This window comes from Schistosoma haematobium, chromosome ZW, assembly GCF_000699445.3.
Source record: "Schistosoma haematobium chromosome ZW, whole genome shotgun sequence".
NCBI lineage: Eukaryota > Metazoa > Platyhelminthes > Trematoda > Strigeidida > Schistosomatidae > Schistosoma > Schistosoma haematobium.
The window spans coordinates 43,664,840-43,688,922 of record NC_067195.1 but is presented as its reverse complement, the minus strand read 5'-3'; the positions used below and the strand labels follow the sequence as shown (position 1 = coordinate 43,688,922).

The window sequence follows — 24,083 nt, the reverse complement described above, 5'->3', positions numbered from 1 at the left end:
TTACATTTTGGTAATCTGAATAACATGAAGTATTGTACCTTGAAAAAGAATTCTAAGCATAGACTATGGCACATAGACGAACAAATGAAGTAAAGCACACAGTGGTAAAGTGCGTCATTTCCAAGCTAGACATAGCTCGTCTCTGCGACCTTGAACGACCAAATTAACGGCGGGCATTCTGTATTTTAGCCGCACGTGGTCGAATGCATGAGTCATAATTTTAAGGTATTCGCTTATTCACATAGTCTTTTGGTGTCTGAAAACCACCATGAAATTCATTCAATCATATCTAATGTGTCCAGTATGATATCACATTCAGATTTGTGTAGTAAGGACAGAAGACCTACAGTCTATATTATTCCCCTTCCAGTATGCTCCTGTGTCTAGTCTTCTCTTGAATGAGTCAATTTAGGGTGCGGACGCTACTGCTTCGGGTAACAGGTTCCAAGGATTGATTACTGTATAGGTTGATGCCATTATTATTAGTAAAATTAGTACCGCATATTTTTATAATCGCTAAGAAAACAGTATAACAAAAATAAAGGTAAAAAGTTCAAAACCGAAATTGCTCAAACGGAAAAAAACTTTTTATGTCATCTGTTTAGCCTTTATCTTCATATTTTTGTAAAAAACATTTCAGTTTATGAAGATCAAACGGATAGAGGAAAATAAAATAACTGCATCAGAATTGATGTCAGTTAGCTTTGCAACTCTTCTTCCATCGAGAATAGGTTCAGAGAAACAAGTCGAATCGCGTAAGTATTTTCAGATAGTCTGTGAAATTCAGCCTTTTTAGATACGTTTCTTGTTGTTTTGGAGTCATATTCTAACGATACAGAAATTAGTCAGATTTTATGTAGGTATGATGCACAATTGTTGATCAACAGATTTTTGTCAATAACGCGAATAATTAAACTAACTAATGTAACTGAGCAACAAACTACACGTTTTTTGTATTTGGTTACGGATTATTTATTACGCGGCGAGTCATGTTTTCTTGATTACCGAAGCTAAAATTTATAGAACATTGTTCGAATAATCGTATTAGTAGCTGTAGTTCAAATCTATAAACGGTTGAGCTTCATATATCAATCAGATTTTGCTTTTCGTCTTTGTGTCGAGTCATCTTAAAGGATTGCGGTTACTAAGCTCACACTGGTTCGAAAACTGGTATAACAGTATTCAAGGTAAATAAATTGAACTCATGAACCGATCTAAGTTCGACAACCATTGAAAACCTGGAAGTGTTGGACAGCTGAACGGGAAAAGTTGAGGATAAAATAGCTGTTTAGCACATCTAGGTTCTCAAAGATGTTCTCACTTGAATTTATTTGTGACACTAAACTTAAAAGACCACAAGTTGTATAGTTTTTTTTTGTTGTCTGTCTGTGAAAATCTATGGGGTTACCTATGTAAAAACACTAAAAGCTGTAAACCACAAATAATTAGCTCTGGTGTTCAGACATGTTGACATTTAAGACTATGGATTTTGTTGTTCCGTATAAAAGCCAAGGTTCTTGAATAATATATTTTTGAAACAGTCACATATTCTGTTGCATGTAGAACGATTATCCTGTGTGACTAAATCGTTGTAGCTGGTAAAAGGTTTGAATCCATATCTCATAGTTCCAACCGTGAAACCACCGCTTCACTTATTAATAACCATAGCATTTCTTCTTCTAGAGTAGTGTAGTAGCTATAGACCTACATTGTGATTCAGTAGTTGTTTCATGTAAAGCAAACCTATCGCACAACTTCTAATTACACGTTATCATGATTAGGCTTTTACAAAGATATCGAATAACTTCTGCATAGTTTCCTATTAGAAATTCACACTATTTTAGGTAAAATATAGATATTTGTTTACAACTGGTCAAACTAAATGAACCACTCATTTGGTAAACCCTTTCTAAACATAGGTCAAACGGCTATGATGACGCTACGAAATATTGGAATTCGTATTTTCACGTGTTTGTCGAATCGAGAAATCGTTCTCATTGAAAACAATGAATATGCAGCTAATGAGACTTGAAGAATCACTGGCGGCCTTCAGTCAGCGACCTTAAAATATTCAAATATATCTCAGGAAAATAAGCTTAACTATTCGAGTTCCAATCGATTATAGTAACCGTAGTGTGCAGGTCTAATACAGCCTTACTTCATGATATTAACAAACTCAACCAATTCAAGATAACTCTCAACAACAGGTTCCAAGTCTAACGAGATCTACTCACAGAAGAATAAACTATTATACAAGACGTTCGGAAAGGGATCAAAGAAGCACTATCTTCAACGTGTCAGGAAGTGCTGGGTGGCAACAAGCATCATCATAAGGAACAGATCTCTATCGAAACCCTGTATAAGATTCAATAAAGAAAGAACAAGAAGATAGCGATTAACAACAGTCGAACAAGAATAGATAAAGTCAGGGCACACGCCAAATGCACAAAAACAAACAAGCAAGTGAAGAGGAGCATTTGAGCTGACAAGCAGAAATACGTAGAAGACCTAGCAACGACAGTGGAAAAAGCTGCAAGAGAAGGAAATATGAAACAACTATGTGACACAACAAAGAGACTAGCAGGGAAATACAGTAAACCAGAAATACCGGTCGAGGATAAACAAGGCAAGACAATCACGGAGATTCAAGAACAGAGGAACAGATGGGTAGACAACTTTGAGGAACTCTTGAATAGACCAGCTTCATTAAATCCACCCAATATCGAAGCAACACACACAGACCTTCCTATAGATGTCACTCTACCAACGATCGAGGAAGTCAGAATGGCCATCAGACAAATCAACAATGGGAAAGCAGTGGCACCTGACAACATACCAGTCAGTCAGCCACAACGTAGGACCAGGCACATATATGTATCGGTCCAAGTTGCCATACCTCATTAACTACAAGATGGACACCGGATTCATATAAGCGGTTAATTCAGAGGTGGTAATATATAAAAGAAAGATTGCAATAAGGATATTATTTATTTATTTTAACACATAGATATTGGTACAAGAAGGCACCAAATACATATGCGCCACACAAATCTTATTTGATATGTGTGAGGGCTGTGATACTGCCCGGGTGCCCAAACCGAAGCAGGTAATAAGGATATAGTACAGAAAGAAAGAATTAGTTCGTAGAAAGAAAGATATGAAGCGATTTTAATCTCTTAGTTTAAGAGAAGACAGAGAGTATACACCGACGCCATTGTGACCGATTCTGAGCCATGTCACCAAGAGTCTCCAACCATTGGTTACGATAGTCACGCGGACCCCAACCAAGTAGTCTGCATCTACCAACATGGCTCAAACTAGGAGTCAGTGACTTCAAGCACTGGTGCCACGTTTTGGTTTGGCCGCCCCCAACCTTCTTCCAACCATCTCCAACACCGGTTAGCATTGCACGTCGTGCTAATTGGTGTTCGGGCATACGTAACACGTGACCCAACCATCTCAGTCGATGAAGATTAACAAACAAACCACAACATACCACCTGAAGCACTGAAGTCACACACAGAAGTGAATGCAATCATACTCCACGTCCGATTTAGGAAGATTTGACACGACGAACAATTCGCACCGACAGACTAGAAAGAAGGATATCTCGTCAAGATAACAAAAGGAGATCTAAGCAAATTTGAGGACTAAAGAGGAATCACACTACTCTCAGTACCAGGAAACGTTTACAACAGTGTTGCGAAACTGGACGAGAGGTTCAGTAGATGCCCAGCTTCAAGATCAACAGTCCGGGATCCTTAAGGGTCCTTCGTACGCAGACCAAATCGTAACACTACGGATCATTGTTGAACGATCAATTGAGTGAAATTCGTCATTATACACCAACTTCCTTGACTATGAGGCGTTTCAGTGTGGATACGGGAACGTTATTTAACATCCTTCAACAGTATGGTACGCCTGAACAGATCGTCAACATCATCCGGAATTCGTACTACGGACGACACTGCAAAACCATGCATGGAGGCAAGCTAATGAATGCATTCCAAGTAAAGACCAGTGTCAGACAAGGTCGATTAATCTCGCCCTTTTTTTCTTATGGTGATCGATTGGACTATGAAAACTTCCACATCTCAAGGGGAGCACGGAATACAATGGACAGTTTGTATGCAGCTAGATTTGGATTTTTCAGATGACCTAGCTCTTCTATCCCATATGCACCAACAGATGCAGGTGAAGACAACTGGTGTAGCAGCAGCCTCTGCAGCAGTAAGCCTCAACATGCATAAGGGATAAACCAAGATCTCCAAATACAACACAGAGAACACCAATCCAATCACACTTGATCGAGAAGCTCTGGAAGTTGTGGCTTATTCTCCTTCACGAGGGCTAAACGGTGTAAGTAAAGTAAGTGATTAGTGTGGAAGTACTAGGTTCTGATTTCAGTTGCTTGTTTTCTAGGTTCTGAAACACGGAGGAGCTTGTGTATACGTTGTTCGTAATAGGTCTTTTCCAAATATTTGTAATTTTTAACAGATACTGTCTTGAAGTCATAAGTATTTTTATTTAGCATATAGCTCATCATCAATTGGCGTGTTAAATTCATATAATTTTTTAAAAATAGATTTCACGGTTATCTCGTTGACTAGTTATGCACGTTCAATATATTTAAAGAAATTTGTTGTCGCATGTTACTGGTTTACTTGTTTCGTAAATTTAAATAAACGTTTAATAAATATACACATCGTTTCATAACTATAGCTCCTAAAGCAAACGTGATATCATTGGAACAACAAGCTGCTCGCATAATACGCAGCCTTCTTCGAAATGTCATCGAGTTTCGTCATAATGGTCCACCCATACTTGGCCATATGGAAGAAGTAGAAGAAGAAGGGGATGATGAAGCAAATACAAGCTGTGATACAAATGAAGATTCTGATACTTTGATGAACAATGCTGACATAGAAGAACTTGATGGAACAAGTAGGGAAAGTGGTGAAAGCGTGTTACAACCTAGAATTCCAGGTTCACAAGACTGCTCAATGGCTCGATTTTTGTGGGTTTGTTATTCGTATTTCTTAAGGCATGGAAACATTTTTTGCTCAAAATAAATATCTATTCACTTTGATAGGTAGCAATCTGTTTTATGCTGATGCTATAATCTTAAACTAGAAATGTTGATTGTAATAATTTCAGGCGTTTTCAGTGCATTTGTAGGCCAGTAATATTCAATCTTCTGTTCTGATTGAATAGCAAAAACGAGATGTGATTCAAATGCTTCATAAACTTGACTTGCAAAGCGCATTATTTGCAGTAGAATTAAGATCTGGTTAGTGGTCAGAACTCATAGTACATGGATTTGGCGGTAGATTGTACGACAAATAGTTTATGACTAATTTATGTATTTATGCCATCCTCATCGAGCTAACCAAAATGCTTTATAACTGCAGTTGTATAATTTAATTTCGTTTCTAGTTGTTCACTCATACCTGAATAATATCGATCATTTCGATTAGTAAGATCTGCTAGTTACAGGTTGAGGTGACATTCATGTGCTTACTCCGTTCAAAGAAAGATATTGAGAACAAATATTTACATACTAGTGTATACATTTTACCTTGGAAAGTATGATTGACTGTTATTCTATATTTTGTGGACAACCGTATGATATTCAAACCAATTTAAACGTAAGTTGAATATCCTTCTACCTAAACTTAAATTGAAGAGCGTATTTTTCGTATGGGTTATCGATTTTTTCAGATGAAGAAGTTAATTTGAAATGATTTGAACGATCCCACTGTTGATATTTTTGTTTGAAACTTGACATGTAGGGATTGCCTCGACATACCTATTATGACACAAGTTGATATAGAATAGATGGGATGTGGTTAACATTGGAATTAAGGCGCGCATTCCGTCCTATTTAGGACTTGTCAGCTGGATTTATCTGCATCCTAAAGTTCATGCTCATTCCGGGTCTTGATTCCAGTACATCTTGGTTTATACACCACCGCGTTATCCACTTAACTATTGAGTCCAGATAACCACTCACTTGTGCAACGGGTTTGAGTCCCGGAGTGAACATCAAATTTGGGTTACTGGCACATCTAACTGACGAGTCCCAAATAGGATAAAACGTCCGTCCTGGATTCCAATAATGGGCACATTCCATCTATTCCGTATAAAAAGAACGTAATGCTGATTGTGATTCATTTTCCATCTTAACACCATGTTCAAAGAGAGGGTAATACACTGTCAGAATAATTCTAATCCCAATACAAACAGTCTTTTATATTCGAATATCATCTATCATTTAACGTAATATTCAATCACTTTTTACAGAATATGTAAGTGAAAAAAATGATAAGTGTATATTGTTTCTCAACAGATGATCGTATCGAGTACCAAATACATTACTTACTTGCAAACTAGATAACATTAGTACCTTGAAGAATTAGTGTTGGGTTTATATATCATGGTATTTTTTTGTCTTTTCTAAGAAAAGTTTTCACTAGTATTTCTTAATCCCATCTCGATTAAGGAGGTCACTTCATGCGTACATACATGCTTTAAAATGGTCTGAAAGTTTTTTACGCGAGGGTGAAGCCATCACTTCATAGTGTTTGTTTGTTTTAAATCTGATCATAACATTGCATTTCCTCTTGGAGATACTGTTAAATATTAGTTATGGTTCTTATCATTAATATTTCATGGATTGACTACTACATTAGTTAATATTATGGTTTCATTGTTAATCCTGCGCCATATTTCCTTACTCATATTACCAATTCATATATTTATGTTTTTATATAATCCATCCCTTTTATGATACATAAGATTTCTGTTTACAGTAAGTATAATCAATTACAGTTTAAATCATCTAATGAAACAATCCCAAGAGGATTTCTTGAAGCTGTAAATAAGCTATTTTCAATACATTTAAATATTCTGTGTGCAATAACTTAATCTCACTAGAGTAATTTAGAGTTAAGAAGTATATGGTGTTAAAAATCTTAATACTAAGTCAAGAGAACATGATATCAATCATTGACAAATAGTCAATGACATTATTTAGATCAAACATTTTGTCTACAGATTAGACAGCAATAGGTTCTAATTTTCGAGAAAGTATAACATTTTTTAGCGTCTTCCTCTTTATCGGAAGGGGTTAAGCACTCGCGCGTGAAACTGGTAGGTCCTGGCTTCGAATCTCGAGGAGTCCCATACTAGGACGAAACGGCCGTCCAGTGTTTCCAGGTTTTCCATGGTGATCTAGCTTCAAGTGACTCATGATTTCAACTATTGAGGTTTTCTTCTTTACCAGTTTATAACAACACTTACGATCCCTAGGTCGTATAGGGTTTCTTGTCAATTACTATTGAAGACTACCAGACTAACACGCTGTCGATTCATCCTATTGATAGAACCGACAAAACTCTCCAGTAGAATCTGGTTACCTACTAGCATAACATGAATGTCATAAAATATCGTGTAACATACGTTTGTGATTCGAATTTCTGTATATACGCGTACATATTTATTGAAAATTAATTTTTATAAACCTCTGTTAATTAATACAATTTTCTTTATTATTTGCATGATATTTTACTCTTTTTTCTAAATGCATATTTGGTTATATGCATGGCAATCATAGACGTTTAGCCTATCTGTATGTGTTGCATTTGTCCTTACGCACTATCTTTTTATAGCAATACTAAATTTGACAAGAGGTGGAATGTTTAAAATGAATCGAATTTTATTATAAGCATTTTGCGTTTCCCTGAGAGAGAAAGAATAATATATAAGGAGATTGATACAAATTTTGTGTCCTATAAGAACTTTTTTGACATAGTTTGATTTCTCTCGTCTAACTCATTATATCCTATGTACTTTTAAACAAAAATGTTTACAGCTATTTTGCTTGCTTCATATATTGCTAACGTATGACTTTTTTTCTAAAAGCTAAAAACCGAATTTGCTAAGTGGATGGCTTTTATTGATCCAAAATTGTTTTCCTACCCCCTAAAGCAAAGTTTCTTTGGAACTGACTGGATACCATAGTATTCGTGGATGACGTATTTTCATCCATTTAACAGTAAAGTTGTATGATTGAGGATTGTGCTTATCGACATTGTATGGCTTTTAGCAGATATATCCCGCTTCAGCTAGCAATATTAGCTTGTCATCAAGAATTACATTTGTCGCTTTCGTCCCATCCGCTCTTCTTTGTTTGATGGTTAGTATATTTAAGATATATGTAGCTCCCATGATATTTGACTAAGTGGACCCAACTACTACATTAACATAGCAGCTACGGTTAGTTGACCATACCCCAGTTGAGGGGATGGGTGTGTGTATCAAGAACAAATATAACAGAAGTTTTTCGCTGTAGAAATATAGAAAGAAAATTACAATAATTGTATCCAAATTTGGCACCTCGTCCTTCAATGAATAAACTCAAATCCGACGTTCATTATTAAAAATATGGTTTATAAATTTTATTAACGACGTAGAACTACCTATTTTTTCAGTAACTTCGAGTGTTTTACTTTCTTGGGATTATTTTTAGCTCACTAAAGAAACAGAATTATGATCTATAAAACTGAATTTATCTGTTTCTAAACAAGAAATATCTTACTGTTTGAATCTTTATCTTATTGTTCGTCTAACCTAAACATGTGGTTTTTAAGTGTATGATGTTTTGGAAATGCCGAGTTTCGTATTTATTGGGTGTACGATCAGATTTAAGTGTATTGTGATAAATCTACAAAACATTTGATTTTTCTTTCGAAAAAACTCCCTGAATAATTACGGTTTATTATTTTGAATACGTTACACGCAAGAAGTAGACCTCATGATAGAACAGTCACTCATTCACTAGTTCGATTCAAAATAAATCAAGGGTAGCAAGTTACCATACGTCAGTATTTCGGAACCGCTGTTCATTATTGTACTGTTAGCGTCGTTCTCCCATATTAGATTCAGAATAGTTACTGAGATTATTGTAATGCACGATGGATATCAAAAGTTTATATATATCGAAAGGATGCAGTTCAAATTTAAACTTATCTAACAAAACATAAATGGTCATTTATTTTTATTAACCCTCAAAAATATATGTACTGAGTCATCAATTTCACATGTTTGTACACGACTATACACTACAGCATAGCGTGCTTGGTGTCACGTTTTAACTGGATTTGTAACCGATTTTCGGTTCAAATTTAAATCGATTATACTGATAATCAAAAAAATCCCAAATTCAATAGGTAGTGAAATCCGAAATAGGAATACTAGTGGAGCATTTGAAACAATAAAAGTTGGATGAAATTCATTGACACTACCAAGGTTAGCATGAATTATTATTTAACAATATTTTCTTGTTGAATGAAAATTTAGTTTTGTAAATGATATATCGTGCATGTGTTTATTTATATGAACCACTTGTAGTAAATTTGAATAATGCTTACATGCTTTTCTTTACACTTCCTTTTGGGAATGTACAGGCACTATTTGATAAATCACGCTGAGATAGGCCACGACAGATCACAAGTTTCAAATCAAAATTCACCTACTGAAGATACCAACTCAAACAGAACAAATTCAAATGATGTGCAAAATGATACAACTGGAGATGAAGCTTTGTAAGTGAGTAGTACTTTCTTAAATAATCATCCACGGTTATGACTAGTTTTTAGTAAATATATCCTGTAGTTTAATGAGATAAACTAACTAAAAGCTGCTTTCGTTCAGCAGCTATTTTTAATAAAACATTTGCTCAGCCGAAGATATATAGAACTCCGCCTGTAGTTCTTCTAGGGTTACTGGAATTACAGAGGAATCACACTACTATCAGTACCAGGAAATTTTTCAACAGAGTTCGCAGATGACCCAGCTCTTCTATCCCATATACACCAACAGATGCAGGTGAAGACAACTGGTGTAGCAGCAGCCTCTGCAGCAGTAAGCCTCAACATGCATAAGGGATAAACCAAGATCTCCAAATACAACACAGAGAACACCAATCCAATCACACTTGATCGAGAAGCTCTGGAAGATGTGGAAATTTCCACGTACGTGATCAGCATCATCGACGAAAAAAGAGGATCTAATCCAGACGTAAGGGCAGCACTCCTACAGTTGAAGAACATATGGAACTCAAAACAAATGTCAGCCAACACTAAGGTCAGGATCTCCCATACGAACTTCGAGACAGTTCTAGTGTACGGAGCCGAAGCTTCGAGAACTACCACAACCGTCATTAAAAGAGTACAAGTATATTTAAACAATTACCTACGCAAGATACTCAGTCCTGACGGGAAAATGTAAAGACGAAAACCAAGGGATATATTGCGTCGGGAATTAAAGGCGGATATAAAAAAAAGAATAGCAACTGGGAAGGATTTCCTAGGACAGAGTTTGTCAAGGAATGTTGGTGGGTGGCCTCTGCTACTCTACCAGGCTCCAGTAAGTAAGTAATAGATAAATAAACAACTTACAGGGAACTTTAAAAGTCAAATCGCTAATGCTGAACTATTCTATTTGAATTATCTTAGGTAATCGTTATGAGAATAGATCATAGTGAGTAGGAAGCATGTTTTGACCCCTCGACATTAAATGCAACTAGTCATTTTCACACCTTACCTTGCATCAAAACACAACGCCCATTTAGTTTCGTGTTTCACTCATTTTCATGTACTTGAATAAGACATTAAAGTATTAACCTAGTCGTTCGAATGTCTGTCCATCATCTGATAATCTGATCCCTTTGTCTTGGTACCTATAATGCGATATAGCAAATTTCAGTGCGATATACCCGCTGGTTTTTGTTACCGTACTCATACATTTTATGAATAAGATTCATTGAGTCTTTTGAACCTCCACGGAATAAAGTAATGCCGTTTTCGGACTCACACACCACTCATTTAATTTTCAGCTTATCTGAATTAGCTTAAGATAAGTTACAACCTACCATCAAACTGAGAATCTACACTGGAAATACAAATACAACAACTTCCTGGTAAATATACACTATTCTTCAAGGTTGATCTTATTCACTGAAATATTTTTATGGGTAAAATGAACAGTTGGCAAAAATCCATGTGCTTAGTTGACTTAACTTATGAATAATTCTAACCTTTGCTTTTTAAATAGAGATGCAGAAACTGGAGGTTCTGACGGGACTGCAACAGAAAACCACAACAGTAATCCACCTTATCTACGAATCGATTTTTGCCGCTTTTTAAATGGTGTTAGTAATACTATTATTGGAACCTCTACTGGTTGTGAACATAGTAACGAGGATGAAGATACCCAAATCAATGAAATTCAAAATACAAGTGCATCTGTAGATAACGAATCAACAACTGATGAACATGTAAAGAACAAATCTACACCTCACAAAAAACGAAAGAAATATTGTTGGGTTCCCCCAAGCTACACTTACAAAGAAGAAATGGAACGTATACTTTCTGAAGAATTACGTTTTGGAAAGCCTTTAATTCGATCTGTGATTACATTGTGAAGTAGATTACTTCAAACTTATTTCATCCTTTCATTCAGATAGATCCTATTCACAAAAATTAGTTATAATTTTGTAAGGCATGTTACCAAGTCTTTATAAACTATTTATTTGTACTACGTAACTCCCTTGTTTTCTCCCATAACTCATCGACAAATTTTTAAACTTTGTCATGTTCTCTCATCTTCTCATGCATGAAAATAATGTAGTTTATGGAAAATTTATCTTTGAATAGGATGATTAAGGAAATTAATTTCATATTACAAATATACTATTCAATCTTGCGTTTTTTGCTCAGCGCACCGGGTACTTCACTTATACGACCTCTGTAAGGATTCCATGGCCTAAACCACGAGCTCCTGAAACAAAAATATATATATATATATATATATATATATATAAAGAGAAACATATTATTATTATTAATGACACAATGATACAAAATATTTGACCGTATTTATTGGATAAACTAATACTACACAGACATCGCAAGAGGTGGACAATAAGGATATTCCATCATAATCGAAATACTTATTGCAATGATTATTAAAAATGTATAACCACGTAACAGTTAACAAATTTCCGGAAACCAGGTGGTCAGTACCCTCCGTTACACCATACGGGTTTAGTGAGGGTGACTAATTACGTCATCTATTTGTATAACGGTTCGAGGCTCACAATTGGTAAGTACTTTAAGTGAAATACAAAACGTATAGGTCCAAGTTTGTGACTTATTTAAATGTCATTGAGTCTGACATAAAAACCACCAATTCGCGAAAGATTTCTGTACAGAAGACCAAAAGTGTTCTTTTGTAAATTATAGCCATCTACTATGGATTAATTTGAGCTATCTAGTTTTAGAACATATATCAGCGAATAATAATGTTTTCGATAAGATCCTCATCAGGCTTTACTCTAATATACAGTAATATTTAATAATAATATTTAACAATTCCGTACTTGCATATAAATATTATTGTATATTGGAGTAAAGCTTGATGAGGATCTAATCGAAAACAATATTGTTCGCTTACATATGTTGTTCTATCTAGTTTCGTTCAACTGTTTAAAAGAGAATCCAGTGCTTTTTTTATTTGACAGTGTATTAGGTAAAACTGAAGGAACGAAAAAACTGAGTACACTTACTTATCGTGAATATCAACATTTTCTGCATTCTTTTCTTTGTTGCAGTCTTTAAGCACCTTATAAGCAAGGCGTCTTTCACCACGCCGACGACTAATCGAACTGTCTAGAAGTTGTTTCCTATCAGCCCTTGATTGCTTACACATAAGATTTATCCGCCGTTTCTTCCATTCATTCACAAGTCTTTCGAGTTCTTCATCGACTTCAGAACCACTTCTTTTCATCACAGATAATATCCCATCCATATGCGGGAGATCAGAATCAGTCCACAAGGTAATAGCCCGTCCATGGTGACCAGCTCGGCCAGTTCGACCGACGCGATGTATATATTCTTGTTTTAGCGGAGGAACATCGTAATTGACTACCATACTGACACCCTAGTAACCATAAAATATATTTAAAAATTCTGTAAATATTTAGACAATTAAAGATATGAGAACAGTGAAACTATAGGTGTTGGTACTCGAAGCACACATCATAATTAACACAACTGAGTAGTAAACTTTCATTTATGTACATTGTAGATTCATCCTTTCAAGAGTGCTTCTCTATAGTATTGACTACCAATTAAGAACAGGAATAATTGATGTCAAAATATAAAGCCGAACAACTTAAATAAATGGACAACATATAATGAGCAATCAACATTTGATTCTAATGGATCTCAAGTGTTGCCATTATGTTTGACGTTGAGTGAGTGAAAATAAAATGTATTGAGAGTAACGTTAATGCAAGTATTAAACACAAAAGCCGTGTAAAAAAACAATACAGTGGTCCATCCTGATGGTAATAATAATTTGGAGCAAAATGCTGACGTCTATGAATTTCAACGTGTTCGCCCTAAAACGTTTTCCTCCATTGATTCAAGTAGAAAGTATGTCGCGCGTCTTATCAGCGGTTGTTTATTTAAGAATATAAGGTAGGTTTGAACGATATAGAGTTCGGAATGGCTTATAACTAACCATTATCCAAAAGCGGATCATCGAAATGTGGACTCATTAACAAGATTCTCAAAGAAGTGAATTCATAGACTGGGGACATTCAAAGACACAACTTAGGAAGCTTCACGTTAGACCAGCATACGTTCTATCCGTTCATACTTTGTATATTTATTGTCATAAACATAAGCGGTCCCTTGAAATGCCGTGCAATTAATAAACCTCAACTAATCCCCAAGTAGAAATGTTCTGCATCGTTACATGCTAATGATGCTTCGAGGGGATATATCGAGCACATGCAGTTTCTTCTAGTACACATTTAACACATGATGGTGAGAACTCTTTACTGTAATCAAATATAAGGCGATTATACTACCATTAATCGAGGGTCAAAATGACATAAAGGTAAAAAAGATTATATATGATTAGTCTTTCTGATAGAGTTCATATAAAAAACGTAAATCAATCAGTTTAATTTCAAAAACATACTTTAAAGTCTATTCCACGACCCAATAGATCCGTACAAATGAGAACATGAAGCTGTCCCTCACGGAAAGCGCGAATCACACTGGCACGCTTTAAAAAAAAGAAAAGCTTTATCGAATCTATTAAGTAGCCAAAAATTAACAAATGATAACCATTCCATTGGCTCACGTTTTGAATAACATTTGATAGAACTATAACTTTTATACCATGAATATGCAATTTGTCGTGCTAATTTTCCGTCATGGAAGTTGCTAAATTGTCAAGGCACTGGACTTCCAATCGTTAGTTCGCAAGTTCGACGCCGCTCCTTCGATATATTTTGGTCTGGATAGTCAAGTAGTGTCAACGCGCCTTGTAAAAATATGCGACTCAAAGTTGAGTACGTAAATGTATACCAGATTAAGTTAATAGGACATATTATAGTGATTCTTCACATTTAACTTGTCCAAAGTCATTTATCATTTATACACAGAGATATTGTGACAGTGTTTGTCTCTACTTAATGCTATACATATTTCCTTACTATGACTTAACCTTCTTCTTGGGTGAGTGGTTGAGTTGACGGCGAACAGTATTTTACATTACTTTTATTCAAAGGATACCTAAACATGTTAATAAGGATCAGTGATAAAGCAAGAAACCAAATAGAATATATGCAGAAGTGATAAACTGTTCGTCACAAACTAAAATCAACTGTGAATAAACAAATATAAAGTCTACAGAAAATTAAATTCCCCCAATTACTAAGTAACTCGTCTATAAATATATGACTGAGTGGCATTTAGTTATATTTGCTTCTAAGTGTTCAGTTGTACTTTTTCAAGGTGGCTAGATAAGACATTAGGTCTAACTATCACATGATACTTTAAGTTCTTATATAACAAATAGAAACTGTATAACCAAATAAAACCATGAATAAACCAAACTATAGGGCATGAACTTTCAAAAAGGATCTTTTTAATAATTCCACATTGTAATGAATATTTTGTGACTACTACTGTAGTGAACGAAAACTATTTAATGTAAAATCACACAGCGTCTTTGTAAAATATGAAAATCATACATTAAATACGTCATTCGCACAGCTTCTTTGCATTGTCCTTTACATACTCCGCTATTCCTCTAATTCTGTTGTTATTTCGATTGCTCGTCGATTTCCTCCTGTTCTCGTTATTTCAATATGCTGCTGCCAGGCATTCCATTTCCTATTGCGGCTACATACTACTTATATCTGTCAGCACAAATAGCACACACTACACTGCTACTATAGTCATCACCAAGCAGGAAAATAAACTTTAACATAAAAATCTCTCCCTAAAAATGTACACATACTTGTGCTTCTGTTTTGTCACTTGAAATAACATTCGCAAGAATATCTGCATCAGACAAAAGGATTTCCTTAAGAATTTCATTGGCTCTATCTCGAGACTGCATAAAAATTAAACATGGATAAGCTAGTCCATTAGCCAGTAGATAACGCATCTCTAACAGTTTTCCCTGTTCTGTAGCACAATAACGTAACTCTTGTTTGACAGTAGAAACAGCAGCATTTCTATACAAGTGGTTAGAAAAAAGTACATAAAATTTGCAAACTTAGAAACGACGAAAGTAAGGTTAAAAAGAAGTAAGCTTAAGTGATGACAACAGCCAATCCCGTTTGAGAGTGCAGTCATTTTCTCTCAAGTTATATTTTTAGAAAAATAAAAGCATTCAACTACTTAATAAGTGTCCGTTAACTATTGAACCCAGGAATACAATATATTTAACTTATTACTGTAATACATTTTGTCATACTACAACTAGAACTAATAAACTGCTGCATGAGAACCAACAGTCATTCAGCCAAGAGTTTACGCTTATGTTTCCTTTAATTGTATTACAAAATATGAAATGTTTAAAATTCAAAGATTCGATTAATCAAAAGATAGGTCGAACTTCTATCGTTGGCTTGATTATTTTCAAGAAAGCATATTCATTAGACCATTATTTTTGCAATAATAAAAAATTAATTGAGATTACTTTGCAACTGTCTTCCACACTTTACTGCTTATTTGTTAACTAACAAGTAAACTGTAGTCACATCACAGTGACTGAATGCTATGACAACTTTCATAGCAAATTTAAACTTTCGTGACACTCCCCTTCTACAACTATTTATGGAATTAAAAAAATCTGAATAAGTTTGCAATAAGTAGATGCTTTGCTTCTGAACAACTATGTGCATGCATAAAAATTTCCAACCATTAGGCGAAAAGTTATCTGGCGAACAAATTAGTAGACAATAACGTACTAAGAAGAGTCTGACGTCAGTAGAACCTTAAGAATACCGAACTTTAGTACATAGTTCAGTCAGTCAGTTAGCTACAACGTAGGACCAGGCACATATGTGCATCGGTCCAAGTTGACATACCTAACTAGCACAACAAGATGAACACTGGATTCATAGAAGTAGTTAATTCAATGGTGGTAATATATAAAAAAAGATTGCATATAAGGGTATAGTACATGAAGAAAGAATTAGTTCGTATAAAGTACATAGTTACCTAACTAGAAATTCACATTTACCCTAAGAGTAAAAATACACAAATACATGTTTTGACTACAGAACTGAGGATATTAAACAGCGCAACACTACTACCCAAACATAAAGTAGGATAAACAAGTTTTTCAGGACTGTTACTGATAATCCCTTACTTACCGGATACCTACTCGTAACTGAATTAACTCATATTCCGGACCGTCCAATTTTAAGAGGACAGGTAGCTGATTTCGTGCCCATGAAACGACTTCATCAGGAACAGTAGCCGAAAATAAAGCGACTGTGGGTCTCTTAGTTGATTGTCCAGTGAGGTTTACTTTCTGAATAGATTCAAAAATAGGCGCAACTTGATTATGAAATCCTCGAGGTCGGTATTTTGCCTTGTTACCATGTTCAGTGTTAGAAAAAGATATATCGTTAAAATTGACTTCTAGCATTTTATCGCATTCATCTACTACAAGCCAAGACAATCTAAATTGTGTAAAATAACAAATAATATATTTTAAGTGCAGTTGCGAGATATGAATAAAGTGGCTGATTTACAAAAAGCATTGGTTGGTATTCTGAGACCATTGATAATTCCAATAACTTTTAGGTTTACTTTCAAGACTTGTTTGTATATACATACTACTTTGTTAAAATAAAGGTATTAAAGTGTTTGCAGAAAAACTATTCCTCGGATCATCTATACACAAATTGACATCATCATACGTAAGAATAGACACAGATGCCTATTTTGCTTATTTCGAAATTTTTTTAGTAAAAAATAGATCGTCAGCAGAGACCAGTGATGACCACTAGAGCTTTAAACCTCAATGACGCCATTCTCGTTTGTCTATGTCAATACATACATCCAGTGTGAATTGATTTATTAACTTAACTCCCAAATCAGTGATACAAACATGGTGATGATAGATAAATTATTAAAAGAGAGTACTAAATCCAAGTAGCATAAATATAGAATGGCTAAGGCAGTTTTATGAGAGGCTGTAGTTGATCGTGAAGAAGTGCCCAGGAAAGGACCTTACCATCCTGATGGGAGATCTAAACGTCAACGTCGGAATGGACAACACTGGAATGAAGATATCATGGGAAGACATGGACTGGAAGGAAGGAACGAGAATAGGAGGCACAATATTCCCCCACAAACGCATACACAAAACTAAATGAGTCTCACCGTATTGCACTACAGAGAACAAGATTGACCATATTTACATCATTAGAAAATTCAGGTCAATGGAAGACATGATAACAAATAGCGGAGATGACAGCTTCAGAAACCACCTGGTTGCTTCCAAGACTTAAGCTAGAGAATCACTGGACAACTAGGGAAACAGCATTAAAAAGTTTGATATAACCTTCCTTTGGGATACTAATAAACTCAGCCAGCTAAGGATAGCAGCACCTACAGACTATCTTATAGATGTCACACCACCAACGGTCGAGAAAGTTAGAACGGCCATCAGACAAATCAACAATGGGAAAGCAGTGGCACCTGACAACATACCACCTGAAGTACTGAAGTCACACACAGAAGTGAATGCAATCATACTCCACGTCCGATTTAGGAAGATTTGACACGACGAACAATTCGCACCGACAGACTAGAAAGAAGGATATCTCGTCAAGATAACAAAAGGAGATCTAAGCAAATTTGAGGACTAAAGAGGAATCACACTACTCTCAGTACCAGGAAACGTTTACAACAGTGTTGCGAAACTGGACGAGAGGTTCAGTAGATGCCCAGCTTCAAGATCAACAGTCCGGGATCCTTAAGGGTCCTTCGTACGCAGACCAAATCGTAACACTACGGATCATTGTTGAACGATCAATTGAGTGAAATTCGTCATTATACACCAACTTCCTTGACTATGAGGCGTTTCAGTGTGGATACGGGAACGTTATTTAACATCCTTCAACAGTATGGTACGCCTGAACAGATCGTCAACATCATCCGGAATTCGTACTACGGACGACACTGCAAAACCATGCATGGAGGCAAGCTAATGAATGCATTCCAAGTAAAGACCAGTGTCAGACAAGGTCGATTAATCTCGCCCTTTTTTTCTTATGGTGATCGATTGGACTATGAAAACTTCCACATCTCAAGGGGAGCACGGAATACAATGGACAGTTTGTATGCAGCTAGATTTGGATTTTTCAGATGACCTAGCTCTTCTATCCCATATGCACCAACAGATGCAGGTGAAGACAACTGGTGTAGCAGCAGCCTCTGCAGCAGTAAGCCTCAACATGCATAAGGGATAAACCAAGATCTCCAAATACAACACAGAGAACACCAATCCAATCACACTTGATCGAGAAGCTCTGGAAGATGTGGGAATTTCCACGTACGTGATCAGCATCATCGACGAAAAAAGAGGATCTAATCCAGACGTAAGGGCAGCACTCCTACAGTTGAAGAACATATGGAACTCAAAACAAATGTCAGCCAACACTAAGGTCAGGATCTCCTATACGAACTTCGAGACAGTTCTAGTGTACGGAGCCGAAGCTTCGAGAACTACCACAACCGTCATTAAAAGAGTACAAGTATATTTAAACAATTACCTACGCAAGATACTCAATGTCCGTTGGTTGCATACTATCAGCAACAGCCTACTGTGGGAGAGAACAAACCAACTTCCAGTTGAGGAGGGGATTAGAAGAACTCGATGGAGGTAGATGGGACATTTATTGTGGATATCATCCAACTGCATCACGAGGCAAACCCTAACTTGGAATCCTGACAGGAAATGGTAAGGAAGAAAACTAAGGAACACATTGCGTCGGGAATCGGAGGCGGACGTCAAAAGAATGAATGGCAACTGGAAAGGATTTCCTAGTACAGAGTTTGTCAAAGAGTGTTGGTGGGTGGCCTCTGCTTCTCTATCAGGCGTAGATTAGGTCATTAAACCAATTTATCGCATAAAACTTTCCACGCTACTGGTAATTTTCTCCTTGATCACACACTGTTTTCGATAAAGCAAATGAAAACCCAATATATTCGAACAAAATTAAGCTGGTTAGCATAAAATTCTAGAAACAAGACATATAGGAATCTACTTTAATGTAGGCTATGGTTAGTCTACTGAGTATAAAATCCGGTGAATGGAGAAACAGGTAAGGAAATTTGTTTCACGTAAAATAGTTTATGAAAGCTAACGACAGCAAACAAACCTGGATAAATCAATGGGACAGTGTTCTGATGGAAGAGACAATAGAGTACTTAATCGACTAGGGGTAGAAATGAGGATTTTAGTGCTTGAGTGTAATTTTAATTCACGAACTTTTCTTGATTTCGTTGTTAAAACATCATTTTCAGAAACGTTCTTTGCCTTCTTTCTGCAACGAACAAGATAATGCTTTTTGTGCAACGCAGCTATATAACAGTCTGCTTGGATTCCAGAAAATAGCCTAATAGCCTCGGAACGAATTTGATGCATTAGTTCCTGAGTTGGAGCCAAGATCACAGCAAATGGGAATATCTTATGTTTCGATGATGTCTTCTCAGTTATATTGTCAATGGGCTCGGAATTTCCAGAGGAATTTGTACGTAGCAACTGAGTGAGCACTGGGAGAAGATAAGCTGCTGTTTTCCCGGAACCCGTTGGTGCACATGCAAGTAGGTTACGGTGCTACAAAAGCACAATAGGGAACACAGTGAAGGTTTATCACAATGATCTTGAAAACCGGTCAATTTATAATAGAGGAAAGGATTAAAAGAGCCAAATGTCTGGTGACTTTGAAACTATAGACTCTTGAGGTGAAAATATTATCTAACTGATTGCGATAGTACACCACTAGATCGTCATCTTACTGTTTTACTCACACTAAAGATGGTAGACAATAACGATTCTGCCTACATCAAATTTGATTGAGAAAAAATTACCAGGGAAATACTAACTACCAGGATGATATGCTCTCATATGTGCTTTTTTTACGCCAGCTTTGCCTACAACACTTTTCAATAATGATGTCCCAACCTGAGGTTTGGTAGCAGAATTTATGATGAATTAATAATTAGGTTATAAATTACTATATCTGATTTATATGTTACATCTTTAAAAATCATGGGAAAATAATCTACCAACGCACTGAGAAATGCTGACTTAACATACTAACGATTTAAAAACGATTCTAAAACAAGAACTTACACGAGTTAATGATCTGAATGGTTGATACATAAGTAAATGTTATTGGTTTGTCAAGTTCACGTAAACAATACTTTGTTAAACTTAACGGCCGTAATTCGTATTTCCGTTGCTTGAAAATGCTAAGTCAATTTAATCTGGTCAGCCATATACTAGTTAATGTCATCCAAACATATTCTTTATCGAGCCACCTTTTTGATAGCGGTAAAAAGCATTGGCAGAACAAAGTCAGCTTACGTGAGAAAGCGATAAGATTTTACCGAAAGTACTGAGTTGTAGCGACTTTTATTTTAAATTACAATACACAGAAAAAGTGGGAACCAGTTCTTCACTCATATGCGAACTGGGATCCAGCAGTGCGATGTAATGTTACACTAGGTCGCATTATCCACTAAAGGTACCGATAAAGTTTTAGTACGAATTTTCTAACAAAAACATGAAATACTCGAGTGTAATGCATGTAAATATGATGGTTTATAGCTATGGCAAGAATGAAGCTGAAAATGGGTGAAAAGATTAAGTAACATCAACAGACCAACCTGCATCATAATCGGAATGCTTTGGGATTGTATGGGTGTTGGGGTTTTGTATCCTAGCCCGGACAAGTTATGTAAAATCAGGTCACTAATTTGACAGGATTTGCTCCCAAATGAATAGATGGGCCGAGGTATTTTGCTCTGCTTGTTTATTGCTGAAACTTTGATGTCATGAGATAACCTATACTGTTTAGCTTTTGACGATTTGAATTTTCTCTTCTTATTTACAACCGACGCATCCACCTTTTAAAAATATTAAGTTTTATACGAAGATTTACATCAAATCCCAACCCAACTAAGTGGTCATCAGCTGGAATATCCATATTTTAACTTAACGGACAAGATACAAACTCTTCAGCTTCAGTATTCCATATTTTCTTTACAACGCTAGTTGCTTGACGGTAGCGTTTCGTTCCATATGAGTGTCTTTTACCATTATTCGATATACAATCTTCACACTTTAAACAATCGTAAAACAAAATATTAAACTTGAATTATTCCATGGACGAAGTTATTTGATATTGTGAAAATTCGCGAAAATTTTCACGACCTTTACTATAATGAGACAAGTTATTGAGCAATAATCTCTGGATAGCTTCCAATATCTCCAATTTGTTTACTTAACGGATAACTTATGTTATTTTAGTATTTTGGTGGATAACTGATTTGAAAATGCTTGAACTAACCTTTTCAACATTATCAGGGGATTTCTCACTGTCTCTTTATGCGTGAAATACATCCGATAGATTTTTACAGACATTAAGTTATCCCTTAATATGAGACCAAACTGTTGCGTCTTAATACCATATAGATTTACGTATAAATTTGGTATACTTCCTTTATAGAAGTGGTTGTTATAGTGGAAAGAAAATAACCTGTGAGGAAATGAAATAACAGACAACATCTATATTAAAAGTAGCGAATGTAACTGGTCTTTTTGGACTGTTCATCTGCTGCTCTGGCCTGAGATAACCACTTTAATAATATGTGTGGTTATTTGTCCTAACCGTATGTTATTTCCTAAGGAAACTGGGACTACATCATCTTGACAGAATATTCTCGATAAGGCTGTCTGATGTTGTGAAAATTCGAGATTATATTGTAACATTTAAATCATGACGTTATTTCTTTAGAAGGCAACCAAGCCCTGTACAGTGTTGTCTCGCGTTAATATTTCCGTTAACTAACAAGCACCTGATCTTTAAAGCTTTTTTTGTCATTCATATAACCTATGGAAATCACACTCAAGCAACTGTGGTCGATGTTTGTCCTCCACTCACTTGAGAGTTAACAGTACTTGGCAAGCCGAAATACAGATGATTGATGTGTTAATATATTAAAACATTTTAGATCTCTTTCATAATTTGCATTTTCCCTGAACGTTAGCTCAATAGTATTCTGCCTTCAGATCACAGTATGTGACAAATGTGAGCTGGCAAACATGGCATTGGCACTTGTAGTCGCTCAGCATTCGTGACTGTGACGTTTTGGAGCCCATTTCCATTAACGGAATGTCTTTTGAATGCTTTCGGACTCCGGGACTAATCTATAGCAGTCCAAGGTATCGTGTGTTAGGAAGAGTTGGTTTGCTTCATTAGCCTGTTGCTGTAAAAGCAAATTGTGAATTTTAAAATTGTGGTCCCTTGTATCTGGAGAATAATTAATGGTATTCGTTGCAGTATCAGTATATGACCTGTAAATCTTTCGAGTCGGTAGGTACTCTTCGTTCTGTTGAGAGGAGAAACCGGACTACTAGTGAATAAGTCTTTATTTAAGTAGTGGTACAGAACACAATGGAACGTGAGGTCACCCTTTCAAAAACACGGAGCTCTTCAACATGCAGTTTAAAATAATATGAAGTGTGATCCCTATACAAAATAAGTAGGTGAACGAATACTCGGGTTTTAATGTTGTGATATTTACTTAGAAGTTTTTGGTCAACTCTTAACCAGTTAACAAAATTTGATAAAAATTTCTGGATCTATCAATCATTTAATAATTACGAAAGTATGAGCGTTCAAAGACGGTATGAGATCGAGGTCTTACGTGAGGGTAGTGCATTATGTAGTGACCCATTTCCGATAGATCGTAGCTACTATTAACTTTTAAAACAAATCGCAGACATATATGTATACATCATGGTCTGGTTCAAACTATTGTGTGACAATATGTGACTCAAGCATGTTTGATTGTAAGGCTGGTGATTATATTGTATATATATGCGTAATTTAACTCGACAATTCACTTACATGAGTTTTAGTATACGTTCATTTATCTCTACCAGAGGAGCTGAGATGTTGACACCCTTGATCCTTTTTGATCATTCTGATATTCCATTATCTAGTCCAGGAGCCTCCATATTATGGTTCATTCATGGTTGTATCGTGTCTGAGACTTACAGTTCGTGGTTGGATTTCAAAGTCAGCAAAAATATCGAACGAAAGTATGGCAGACATTTGATCATGTTACCGTTAGTTAGACAGTTGGGAATAATATCGTGGTAGTATTGCTGTATCAGTGAATGAGTTTGCTGTAATTGTTGAATAGACATATTCCCGTGCCACTGTTTGTCCCTTATTTCTGTTTTAGCTCCTGGGAATATTTATTTACACTATGAACGTCGATATTCCAACCGCCTCAACCGCTGTCTGTCTATTGTATTATAAGTGACCTAGGATGGGAATTTATGTAATGAAACTGGTTATCATCCATTGATTCTGGCCTCTCGTTTGCTTACATACTAATACCTGTAACAAGTCATTATTATTAATCACCAACATCATATGGGTACATAAATGTCGGGAA

At 35.8% G+C, this 24,083-nt stretch overlaps 2 protein-coding genes across 4 annotated transcripts in view; one reads left to right on the top strand and one right to left on the bottom strand.

Moving 5' to 3' along the window:
• The window catches only part of PCMTD1 (Protein-L-isoaspartate O-methyltransferase domain-containing protein 1), a 28,656-nt gene extending 16,895 nt beyond the window's left edge, over nucleotides 1-11,761 (top strand). For all 3 annotated transcript variants that reach the window (XM_051211486.1, XM_051211485.1, XM_051211484.1), the window contains 4 exons: nucleotides 641-755; nucleotides 4,723-5,017; nucleotides 9,468-9,605; nucleotides 11,116-11,761. In XM_051211486.1, coding sequence (XP_051071550.1) covers nucleotides 641-755; nucleotides 4,723-5,017; nucleotides 9,468-9,605; nucleotides 11,116-11,485 — 918 coding nt within the window. In that variant the 3' untranslated portion in view covers nucleotides 11,486-11,761. The remainder of the gene's footprint in view (nucleotides 1-640; nucleotides 756-4,722; nucleotides 5,018-9,467; nucleotides 9,606-11,115) is intronic.
• The window catches only part of DDX52 (DEAD (Asp-Glu-Ala-Asp) box polypeptide 52), a 66,749-nt gene extending 45,019 nt beyond the window's left edge, over nucleotides 1-21,730 (bottom strand). The window contains exons 1-9 of the mRNA XM_051211481.1: nucleotides 21,557-21,730; nucleotides 21,282-21,521; nucleotides 19,769-20,226; nucleotides 16,748-17,059; nucleotides 15,382-15,601; nucleotides 14,053-14,139; nucleotides 12,629-13,002; nucleotides 10,934-11,841; nucleotides 5-10,902 (exon numbers count right to left, since the gene is read on the bottom strand). Of these exons, the coding sequence (XP_051071545.1) occupies nucleotides 11,754-11,841; nucleotides 12,629-13,002; nucleotides 14,053-14,139; nucleotides 15,382-15,601; nucleotides 16,748-17,059; nucleotides 19,769-20,226; nucleotides 21,282-21,521; nucleotides 21,557-21,601 (1,824 nt within the window). The 5' untranslated portion in view covers nucleotides 21,602-21,730 and the 3' untranslated portion in view covers nucleotides 5-10,902; nucleotides 10,934-11,753. The remainder of the gene's footprint in view (nucleotides 1-4; nucleotides 10,903-10,933; nucleotides 11,842-12,628; nucleotides 13,003-14,052; nucleotides 14,140-15,381; nucleotides 15,602-16,747; nucleotides 17,060-19,768; nucleotides 20,227-21,281; nucleotides 21,522-21,556) is intronic.
• Between the last annotated feature and the right edge of the window lie 2,353 nt (nucleotides 21,731-24,083).